Raw genomic sequence first — 12,500 nt, 5'->3', positions numbered from 1 at the left:
ACACACCTACACCCTAACACAATCACACACCTACACCCTAACACCATCACACACCTACACCCTAGCACACGCATACACCCTAACACCATCACACACCTACACCCTCACACACCTACACCCTTACCCCACCACACATCCACCTGTCTCTCTCACCGCGTGTCTACACCTGTAACACCTCTGGTGTGTGGCCATTTCCCAGGAGGCCGTGCTTCAGCATGAGCAGTGTGAGCAGGAAGTCAGGCAGCTGCAGAAGCTGGTGGAGGAGGCCCACAGGATCATCCAGGACCGGCCCGTCGCCACGGGCAACATCCAGGAACTCCAGACCCAGATTCAGCATCATGAGGTCAGTGTTGTATACTAGCTATCATTACTGAGAGTGTGTAGTACACTGTGTAGTACACTAGTTATCATTACTGAGAGTGTGTAGTATACTAATGATAATGCCAGTGTGTAGTATACTAATGATAACGACAGTGTGTATTACACTAGCTATCATTACTGAGAGTGTGTAGTACACTGTGTAGTACACTAGTTATCATTACTGATAGTGTGTAGTATACTAATGATAATGACAGTGTGGAGTACACTAGTTATCATTACTGAGAGTGTGTAGTATACTAATGATAATGACAGTGTGGAGTACACTAGTTATCATTACTGAGAGTGTGTAGTACACTAGTTATTATTACTGAGAGTGTGTAGTATACTAATGATAATGACAGTGTGTAGTATACTAATGATAATGACAGTGTGTAGTATACTAGTTATCATTACTGAGAGTGTGTAGTATACTAATGATAATGACAGTGTGTAGTATACTAGTTATCATTACTGAAAGTGTGTAGTATACTAATGATAATGACAGTGTGTAGTATACTAATGATAATGACAATGTGTATTACACTAGCTATCATTACTGAGAGTGTGTAGTACACTAATGATAATGACAGTGTGTAGTATACTAGTTATCATTACTGAAAGTGTGTAGTATACTAATGATAATGACAGTGTGTAGTATACTAATGATAATGACAGTGTGTATTACACTAGCTATCATTACTGAGAGTGTGTAGTACACTAATGATAATGACAGTGTGTAGTATACTAGTTATCATTACTGAGAGTGTGTAGTACACTAATGATAATGACAGTGTGTAGTGCACTAGCTATCATTACTGCGAGTGTGTAGTATACTAATGATAATGACAGTGTGTAGTATACTAATGATAATGACAGTGTGTAGTACACTAGTTATCATTACTGAGAGTGTGGAGTATACTAGTTATCAGTTATGAGGTCAAATGCATTGAATTATTTAGAGTCTGGAGTATTAGTGCTGCCAATCCTTCAATGGTTTCTATACTTCTACATTGTTTGCCCTCAGAAAGGGGCGTTGCCCTTTACTGCAGACCCTGCAGTAGCTTACAGCGGAGTGTTGTGATTGGTTCACTCAGTCTACATGAAAACATCTTTCATCAGACAGTTCAGATCAGACAGATCAGTTATATATTATATATATATATGTGTGTGTGTGTGTGCTTGAGTGACTGCAGATCAGTTACATATATATATATATATATATATATATATATATATATGTGTGTGTGCGTGAGTGACTGCAGATCAGTTATATCCCTGTGTGTGCGTGAGTGACTGCAGAGTTCCCCGTGTGTGCGTGAGTGACTGCAAAGTTCCTGCTGTATAAATGGAGAGTGGTTCTACAGAGTGCTGCGCTGGTCAGGCTCATGTTAGGGGTAACAGCAGCCCTGCTGCGCTGGTCAGGGGTAACAGCAGCCCTGCTGCGCTGGTCAGGCTCATGTTAGGGGTAACAGCAGCCCTGCTGCGCTGGTCAGGCTCATGTTCATTCCTCAGTAATGATAGCTAGTATACTCCACACTCTCAGTAATGATAGCTAGTATACTCCTTTCCTCAGTAATGATAGCTAGTATACTCATTTCCTCAGTAATGATAGCTAGTATACTCCACACTCTCAGTAATGATAGCTAGTATACTCCTTTCCTCAGTAATGATAGCTAGTATACTCATTTCCTCAGTAATGATAACTAGTATACTCCACACTCTCAGTAATGATAGCTAGTATACTCCACACTCTCAGTAATGATAGCTAGTATACTCCTTTCCTTCAGTTCCCTTGTGTCTCCCTCAGAGCTGCTAGGCCAGTGACCAGACCAAACAAGTCAAACCCTGTCAGACATGCGAAACCAAACAAGTCCAACCTTGTCAGACATGCCAGACCAAACAAGTCAAACCCTTTCAGTGACCAGACCAAACAAGTCAAACCCTGTCAGACATGCTGTCGTATCTCTGGGGCCGGGGCTGATATCTGCAGTGGAAACGGTCCTCATGCAGCTCATGTTCGAAGAAGGTTGTGTTTCTGAATGAGTCTTGTCTGGTGTGTGGAGGGGAAGTGGTTGTCTGTGTGTGTGTGTGTGTGTGGAGGGGAAGTGGTTGTCTTTGTCTACTGAGACACAACTGTGGTGAAGCTGTGGTCTGTTCTGTCACACACTGTCTACGGTTTGTGTGTGTCTGTCTGTCTGTCTGCCTGCCCGCCTGTGTGTCTTATCTGTCTGTCTGTCTGCCTGCCTATGTGTCTGTCTGTCTGCTTGCCTGTGTAGTTGTCTGTCTGCATATCTGTCTGTCTGCCTGTCTATCTGTATGTCTGTCTGCCTGCCTGTGTGTCTTATCTTTATGTCTGTCTGTCTGTCTGTGTGTCTTATCTGTCTGTCTGTCTGTCTGTCTGCTTGCCTGTGTAGTTGTCTGTCTGCATATCTATATGTCTGCCTGTCTGTCTATGTGCCTGCCTGCCTGTCTGTTAGATTTAGCCTATGTTGTGTTGCCTAGACTTAATGTTTAATATTGGAGACTCTAGTGAGTAGCCTAGCATAGCATTCTGGTGTTTCCTTAGTGTGATCCTGTAGTGAGTTAGCTACTGAGTTAGCATTCTGGTGTTTCCTTAGTATGATCCTGTAGTGAGTTAGCTACTGAGTTAGCATTCTGGTGTTTCCTTAGTGTGATCCTGTAGTGAGTTAGCTACTGAGTTAGCATTCTGGTGTTTCCTTAGTGTGATCCTGTAGTGAGTTAGCTACTGAGTTAGCACTCTGGTGTGATCCTGTAGTGAGTTAGCTACTGAGTTAGCACTCTGGTGTGATCCTGTAGTGAGTTAGCACTCTGGTGTGATCCTGTAGTAAGTTAGCATTCTGGTGTTTCCTTAGTGTGATCCTGTAGTTAGCTACTGGCTAGCTGCCCCTCATTCCTTCTGCAGCTTAGAGCTCTTCCACTCCGGCTCAGTCACGTGACTGCGGTCTCCACGGCAGCTGGGCCAGGAGCGGGGGGGCTGTAATCCGAGCACCCCCCCCCCCGCCTGGGCCTTCTTTGTTAGGTGGCATCTGACTCCTGATTGGTGAAAGGGAGGCAGGAAAGGGAGTGACTAGCACACAATGAGCTCACATCCTGTCGTTTAGAGCTTTTGTGTGTGTGTGTGTGTGTGTGTGTGTGTGTGTGTGGCAGGACAGTGTGTGTGTGTGTGTGTGTGTGTGTGTGTGTGTGTGTGTGTGGCAGGACAGGACGATTATAGTTGCTCTGCAGCTCTGCTCCCGCCCTCCTTCACCCTCCCCCACACTGATTGGTTGCTCAGTCTGTCCTCTCTGTTTGTGTGTGCTTGGAGCTGATTGGCTGGCCAGCTTTGCAAGGCTGTGATTGGCTAATTACTGGGATTCTGTGACACAGATCTGGGCTGGAGGCTTTCTCACAAACGGAGCGAGAGAGTGAGAGAGAGGGAGAGCAGGAGAGAGAGAGAGGAAGAGGGAAAGAGGGAGAGAGAGGGAGAGAGGAAGAGAGAGTAACGCGCCCATTTCGGCTCGTGCCGGCTCAGCATTAGCTCTCCTAGCCCCCCGTGCTGGTAGTTGGGCTGCTGTGGCGTAGCCCCCCGTTCTGGTTAGTTGGGCCGGCCCGCTGCTCTGCGGTGGGCTGTGGCGGAGTGAGCTAAGTGGGCCGTTTGGGGGGATGTGCTCTTGTAGGAGCTGGCCCAGCGGATGCAGGGCTACCAGGAGCAGATCTCGGCGCTCAACTCCAAGTGCAGGATGCTGACGGTGAAGGCCAAACACGCCACCATGCTGCTGACCGTCAGCGAGGCGGGCGGAATCTCCGATGGCCTGGAGGAATTGGACCCGGAAGACGACGAAGAGGAGGAGGAGGAGGAGGAGATGGCCAGACATCCAGCCGCACACCCCTCCGTCGTCATGGTGAGTGTCCACAGCATTCCACATGTTTTCTATCTGCACATGCCCACAGACCCTCTCCTGTCTCCCTGCCTGTGTGTGTGTGTGTGTGTGTGTGTGTGTGTGTGTGTGTGTGTGTGTGTGTGTGTGTATCTGTGTGTGTGTGTGTGTGTGTGTATCTGTGTGTGTGTGTGTGTGTCTGTGTGTGTGTGTGTATCTGTGTGTATCTGTGTCTGTGTGTGTGTATCTGTGTGTATCTGTGTGTGTGTGTGTGTGTGTGTGTGTGTGTGTGTGTATCTGTGTGTGTATCTAATTTCACCTGTCTGTCTCCCTCTCTCTCTTTTTCTCTCTCATTCTCTTCCACACATGTTTACCATTCTCTCTCTCACACTAACACACACACACACACACACACACACACCATTCTCTCTCGCACACTAACACACACACACACTATTCTCTCTCTCACACTAACACACACACACACACACACCATTCTCTCTCTCACACTAACACACACACACACACACCATTCTCTCTCTCACACTAACACACACACACACACACCATTCTCTCTCTCACACTAACACACACACACACACACACCATTCTCTCTCTCACACTAACACACACACACCATTCTCTCTCTCACACTAACACACACACACACACCATTCTCTCTCTCACACTAACACACACACACACACACACCATTCTCTCTCTCACACTAACACACACACACACACGCACACACACACACACACACCATTCTCTCTCTCAAACTAACACACACACACACACCATTCTCTCTCTCACACTAACACACACACACACACATCCCATTCTATCTGTCACACTAACACACACATACATCCCATTCTCTGTCTCACACACACACACACACACACACACACACACACACACACACACACACACCATTATCTCTCACACTAACACACACATCCCATTCTCTCACACACACTTACATACAAACACACACCATTCTCCTCTCTCTTTCTCTCTTTCTCTTCCTCCCTCTCTCTCTCTCTCCATCCCTCCATTCTCCTCTATGTGTTTTCCACTGGAGTCCTGTGCTGATCAGCTGTTTGTTGCTGAGCAGCAGGAAACAGGAAGAGGCTCGTGGCCTTGACTTGGCTTGACTTGGCCTTATTGTTCCTGGTTAATGTTTGCTAGTTATACTACATAGATATCTTGCCCTTATTGTTTCTGGTTGATGTAGTTATACTACATAGATATCTTGGCCTGAATGCTTTGAACCAAAGGGTCGAATCCCTTATTCTTCTGTTGGTGATGCTGCTGTTTGGGTTCTGGTGATGCTAGCCCTATTTTGCTGTTGGTTCTGGTTCTGGTGATGCTAGCCCTATTCTGCTGTTGGTTCTGGTGATGCTAGCCCTATTTTGCTGTTGGTTCTGGTTCTGGTGATGCTAGCCCTATTCTGCTGTTGGTGATGCTGCTGTTTGGGTTCTGGTGATGCTAGCCCTATTTTGCTGTTGGTTCTGGTGATGCTAGCCCTATTCTGCTGTTGGTTCTGGTGATGCTAGCCCTATTTTGCATCACCCCTATTCTGCTGTTGGTTCTGGTGATGCTAGCCCTATTTTGCTGTTTGGGTTCTGGTTCTGGTGATGCTAGCCCTATTCTGCTGTTGGTGATGCTGCTGTTTGGGTTCTGGTTCTGGTGATGCTAGCCCTGTTCTGCTGTTTGGTTCTGGTGATGCTAGCCCTATTCTGCTGTTGGTGATGTATGCTGCTGTTTGGGTACTGTGTGGGCTCGTTATGCTAGTCTTTATTGAGGTTGCTGGTGATGGTATTTTACCATTAACATGTTGTGTTAGTGGTGGTTTAGCATTAGCATGTTGGTGCTGTGTTAGTGGTGGTTTAGCGCTAGCATGTTGGTGTTGTGCTAGTGGTAGTTTAGCATTAGCATGTTGACGCTCCTCTGACGAACGACGTCTAGCTCTACCACCGGTACGCTCAAGCCAATCCAAACTTTTCTCATCTGTTGTTCCTCGTTGGTGGAACACACTGCCAGTTCCTACAAGGGCAGGGACATCCTTTTCCACGTTCAAAAAACTCCTGAAGACCCAGCTCTTTAGAGAACATCTACTCTCATAGCAACACTTACAACAAGTCTTACTGATCCTAGCACTCACCAGCCGTTAAACTGACAAGTAACTGTTAAAATACAGCACTCACCGACGCACTTATTCTTACTGTACTCTAATGTGTTTTTTTAAACTGTCCTAAAATTGTGAGAATTGTTCTAAAACTTACTGTTTACCATGTTGTTAGTCGCTTTGGTTAAAAAGCGTCAGCCAAATGTAATGTAATGTAATGTAATGTAATGTAATGTAATGTAATGATGCTGTGTTAGTGGTGGTTTAGCGTTATCATGTTGGTGCTGTGTTGGTGGTGGTTTAGCGTTAGCATGTTGGTGCTGTGTTAGTGGTGGTTTAGCGTTAGCATGTTGGTGCTGTGTTAGCGGTAGTTTGGCATTAGCATGTTCAAATTGTAAATGTATCACTGCTGTCTGGCACTTTTTCTTAGTCACTGAAAACAGCTGTTGTAAAGCCACTTCTCAAGAAGAATAACCTGGATGCCTCCATGCTAAACAATTACAGGCCCATATCCAATCTACCTTTTATTTTATTAAAATTATTGAAAAAGTAGTATTTAATCAATTAACCACCTTCCTAACATCAAATGGGTATTTTGATTACTTTCAGTCTGGTTTTCGGACAAATCACAGCACTGAAACAGCTCTCATTAAAGTTTCCAATGACATACGCCTAAACACAGATTCAGGTAAAACATCAGTCCTAGTGCTACTGGACCTTAGTGCAGCATTTGACACTGTTGATCACAATATTTTACTACACAGACTAGAACACTGGGTTGGATTTACAGGCATAGTTATCAGCTGGCTAAAATCATATCTACAAGAAAGGAGCTTCTTTGTTGCCATCGGAAACTGTACCTCAACACCAACGTCCTTGACCTGTGGTGTTCCCCAGGGGTCGATCTTAGGGCCACTATTATTCAACCTCTATATGCTCCCACTTGGACAAAATATCCAAAATAACTTGATTTCATATCATAGCTATGCAGATGACACACAAATTTACTTAGCTCTGTCACCAAACGACTATGGTCCTCTTGAATCTATGTGTTAGTGTATAGAACAAATCAACACCTGGATGTCTCAAAATTTTCTTCAGCTGAACAAAGAAAAAACTGAAGTAATTATATTTGGTAAAAAGGAGGAAAGACTTAGGGTTGCCACTCTCCTTGACACAAAAGGGTTGAAGGCAAAGGATACTGTTAAAAATCTTGGTGTATTAATTGACAGTGATCTAAATTTCAACAGCCACATGAAAGCGATAACTAAATCAGCTTTTTACCACCTCAAAAATATTGTCAAACTCAGAGGGCTGATGTCAAAGCATGACTTAGAAAAACTCATTCATGCATTTATCTCCAGCAGGGTTGATTACTGCAATGGACTGTTCACAGGGATTCCTAAAAAGACTATTAAACAGCTTCAGGTGATACAAAATGCAGCAGCTAGGACTCTAACAAAAACTAAAAGAACTGGCCACATTACTCCAATTCTTAAGTCCTTGCACTGGCTTCCAGTAAGTCACAGAATTGACTTTAAAGCACTATTGCTTATTTATAAATCAGTAAATGGAGCAGGACCTAAATACTTGTCAGACATGCAGTGTATAGAACAAATCAATACCTGGATGTCTCAAAATTTTCTTCAGCTGAACAAAGAAAAAACTGAAGTAATTATATTTGGTAAAAAGGAGGAAAGACTTGCACTGGCTTCCAGTAACCTCCTGAGAACCAATCCATAGACCTATGTCCTCTGTAGTGGACATAAGTTCTAGAAGCATGCCCAGGGCTCTACAGTGCGCCCATTTCACTCGCACATGCGAGTAAAAATGATGGCGTGCGAGTGCAAAAAAATATTTAGGCGCACTGGTGCGAATGAATGTCAATGTTTGTCTACAAAATACACCGCAACATCGAGAAACATTACTGGTGCAAACCATAGAATCACGTCGCGAATGCAGCATAAAAACTACACCTCCCATCAACGTTAGCAGTTTCGCGTTGTGACTCGCTAGTAGTCGCTTCTATCAAATCCAAGAGCGCGCAGGAAAAAGCGGAAAGTTAGACTAGCCAGCCAAGATGCAAAGATTGAAGTAATTAGTTCTTCTATCCACCAAATTCATTGGATATAGGAGGAACAGGATGAGATTCTGAGAATGCAGTGAGAGAAGGAAAGGTAACCTAACATGCCTTTTAGCCCAGTTGACGTATTGGCTGCAATATGCAAAATATAGCTGTAGCGAACTGGCACAAAAGTAGCCTCCCGTAATACTCCCGTTTTATTCAAAGGTAGAACGCTACTGACAACTCCAGGCTTCCACGCATGCTTGTTTGTTTACACCGAATACAAGCTGAAGTGCAAAACGAAAGTAGGCCTAACGTTTGCCTACTGCCCCCATCAATGCAGATATTTTAAATAAAAACTAAAAGTATAAAACATATATCCTTGATTAGCCTATGTTGGGTTTTGTGGAAAAGGAAATGGACTGTTTTAGTAGTAGTATTATGCAGTGACCACTATGGGCATATTTGGATTAGCTATAGATGGATTCACAAATAAATAAATTAGCCTACATTTGGCAGGATACTTGATATACAGGCTAAATGCAAATATGGCAATGTATTATATTATTTTACATTAACAAAATGTAGGAAAATAGAACAGACTGAAAATAAAGTAGGCACTGATCTTTAAAATCCTGTTACCTGTAGCCTAAATGTTGTCAGTCATTTTTAATATTCGCAATTGGTGCACTGGCATGTTTAACTGTTAGCTGCAGTATAATGTTAGATTATGTGTAAGTTAACTACAGAACTGACTGTGCGCCCACATTTTTGTCTGTGCTCCTAAATTTCTTAACTTGGGCGCACAAGTGCTCCTGAAAAAAAAATGTTTGTGTAGAGCCCTGCAATGCCCCTTTACCCCTTTGAGCTATTCTATCAATTCCTGTGGTCTTTTAAAGAGGACATCCTGGGCTTTCTAATGATATATCATGTGATTGGCTGGGTTGCTGGGAACCTCCTCTTCCTGGTTCTCAAAAATGGTTGACATCAAAACAAGCACATTTTATGGAAGGAGGAGAGATAAGTCAAATAGTGTCTTCTTATTAAGCATTCATTATGATGGCAATATATGGTCTTGTTAATGAAAATGTCAGGAATCATATGATTCATTTTGAAAGAAGTTAGGTTATTTACATTTTGAAATAATAGTGACTTTATGAATATCCATTATAATGGACACCAGGACCAAAATATTTTGATTTTTTGGTAAATTTAGGAGATCATTTGTATAGGATGTATGAGGGGGGGGGGGGTCAGATTTGGAGCTCTCAGGTGATGAGTGAGTGAAACAGAGATGAGGACTATGAACCTGTGCCTCAAGAAGATAGCGAGGAAGAGTAAGACTAAAAAATGAATTATCGCAGATGAAAGAAAAACATGAAAATGAAATGAACAATCCAGAAAAAAGAAATACAACTGTCCAAAAAGGCAAATGAAGTAGTCTAGAAGGATATATAACATTTCCCTTATATTTGGTTAAGTTTACCCTTAATTTAATACCACTAAAAGCATAATTTGTCCATTTTTGTCTATTTTCATGGCTACCTTTTCATAGTAAAATGGTCCTTTTGTCCACCACAGGGGACATGCTATAAAATTTAAAGTAAAAATACATTTTAAAAAATAAAAATTGTAAGATGTTTTTTTTTATCCTAAATAGAAAGGAAATCACAAAAAAAAAAAAAAGAAATTGTTGGACACTTTTTTTTCTTGGTTTTTCTTGGTTCCCAGGAGGGTAAGTCACAGAATTGACTTTAAAGCTCTATTGCTTATTTATAAATCAGTAAATGGAGCAGGACCTAAATACCTGTCAGACATGCTTCAGCAGTACACACCTTCTCGTCCTCTCAGGTCCCAGGTGAAAAACCTGCTAGTAAAACCTACTGTTAGAACTAAACATGGTGAAGCAGCTTTTAGCTGCTATGCGGCTCAGCTGTGGAACCAACTTTCGGATGACATCAAAAAGGCCCCAACTGTAGTAAGTTTTAAATCATGTCAATGTTCTCAGATGCTTTCTGCGAACTGTGCCAAATTTTTACAAAAGAGTTACAAATTCTGAATCTGCCTTGATAATTATTCTACTTTATCTTTTATTACTTTTTTTTACAACTTTTGCCTTTGTTTTTTGCTTACTAATTATCCTTTATTTTAAAATGATTTTACCTTGTGTTTTATGTTTTCTTTTTATTATGATATTTACCTTTTAACTATTCTTTGACTATATTGCCTTTCTATGCTTTTTATTTGTTATTATTGTTTGGTTTTGTTTATGTAAAGCACATTGAATGACCTCTGTGTATGAAATGCGCTATATAAATAAACTTGACTTGACTTGACTTGACTTGACATGTTGGTGCTGTGTTAGTGGTGGTTTAGCATTAGCATGTTGGTGCTGTGTTAGTGGTGGTTTAGCATTAGCATGTTGGTGCTGTGTTAGTGGTGGTTTAGCATTAGCATGTTGATGCTGTGCATGTTGATGCTGTGCATGTTGGTGCTGTGTTAGTGGTGGTTTAGCATTAGCATGTTGGTGCTGTGTTAGTGGTGGTTTAGCATTAGCATGTTGATGCTGTGCATGTTGATGCTGTGTTAGTGGTGGTTTGGCTGGCCAGAGTTCTGCAGCAGCTGTCTGGTTGCTGAGTGTTGCATCAGGGAGGGAAACTCTGGAGGAGGGTCCAGCACAAGCAGCCAAGTTCCACATTAATGTCTCGGCCTGTCGCCCTGCCCACTACTGAAGAGCTCTCTCCGAGTGTGTGTGTGTGTGTCTGGAGTCTTGCTATCCCAATACCACAGACATCACCGGCATTACACTCCAAATCTACTCTCCAGTGGAATGTGCATGTGTGTGCGTATGGGTGAGAAAGAGATTTTGTGTGTGTGTGTGTGTGTGTGTGTGTGAGAGAGAGAGAGATCGAGAGAGAGGAAAGAGATAGAGAGAGAGGAGAGAGAGTGAGTGAGTGAGAGAGAGAGAGGGAGAGAAGTCTGCCATGTTGGTACAGAAGGCTTTTGTTGACTGTAGGGTCTAATTTTAGTGTGTGAATGTGGGCTAAGGACAAGGCTAGCATGTGTGTGTGTGTGTGTGTGTGTGGTTTCCTGCCCACAGTCATTCCTCTTCACTGATGCTATGGCTGGGTTAGCTGCTTAACTGTTAGTCATGTTTACTGTGTATGTGTGTGTGTGTGTGTGTGTGTGTGTGTGTGTGTGTGTGTGATTTCTGGTGTGGGTTGTTTACTCTGTGTGTGTGTGTGTGTGGTTTCCTGCCCACAGTCATTCCTCTTCACTGATGCTATGGCTGGGTTAGCTGCTTAGCTGTTAGTCATGTTTACTGTGTATGTGTGTGTGTGTGTGTGTGTGTGTGATTTCTGGTGTGGGTTGTTTACTCTGTGTGTGTGTGTGTGTGTGTGTGTGTGTGTGTGTGATTTCTGGTGTGGGTTGTTTACTCTGTGTGTGTGTGTGTGTGTGTGTGTGTGTGTGTGTGTGATTTCTGGTGTGGGTTGTTTACTGTGTGTGTGTGTGTGTGTGTGTGTGTGATTTCTGGTGTGGGTTGTTTACTCTGTGTGTGTGTGTGTGTGTGTGTGTGTGTGTGTGTGTGTGTGTGTGTGTGTGATTTCTGGTGTGGGTTGTTTACTGTGTGTGTGTGTGTGTGTGTGTGTGTGTGTGTGTGTGTGATTTCTGGTGTGACTTGTGACTGACTCATGTTCATTCTGTGAGTTCAGTGTTCCACAGTGAGATTCTAGAAGAGCTCACTAATGCTGTCTGTGTGTGTGTGTGTGTGTGTGTGTGTGTGTGTGTGTGTCTAGATGACTGCAGGCCGCTGTCACACACTGCTGTCTCCAGTCACAGAAGAGTCTGGGGAGGAAGGAACCCCCCCTACCTGCAGATCCCCCTCACCAGGGGCACAGGTACACACACACACGCGCACGCACGCACACACGGACGCACACATACACACACGCACACACGCACGCACGCACGCACAGATACACACATACACACACAACACACGCACGCACGCACATATACACACACATACACGCGCACACACGGACGCACACATACACACACA

At 43.4% G+C, this 12,500-nt stretch overlaps 1 protein-coding gene across 1 annotated transcript in view; it reads left to right on the top strand.

Moving 5' to 3' along the window:
- The window catches only part of syne1a (spectrin repeat containing, nuclear envelope 1a), a 322,712-nt gene that overhangs the window by 145,032 nt on the left and 165,180 nt on the right, over nucleotides 1-12,500 (top strand). The window contains exons 66-68 of the mRNA XM_042094571.1: nucleotides 200-343; nucleotides 4,038-4,262; nucleotides 12,235-12,336. Of these exons, the coding sequence (XP_041950505.1) occupies nucleotides 200-343; nucleotides 4,038-4,262; nucleotides 12,235-12,336 (471 nt within the window). The remainder of the gene's footprint in view (nucleotides 1-199; nucleotides 344-4,037; nucleotides 4,263-12,234; nucleotides 12,337-12,500) is intronic.

Source organism: Alosa sapidissima, chromosome 6, assembly GCF_018492685.1.
Source record: "Alosa sapidissima isolate fAloSap1 chromosome 6, fAloSap1.pri, whole genome shotgun sequence".
Taxonomy (NCBI): Eukaryota; Metazoa; Chordata; class Actinopteri; order Clupeiformes; family Clupeidae; genus Alosa; species Alosa sapidissima.
This window is presented reverse-complemented; position numbering and strand designations above follow the sequence as displayed.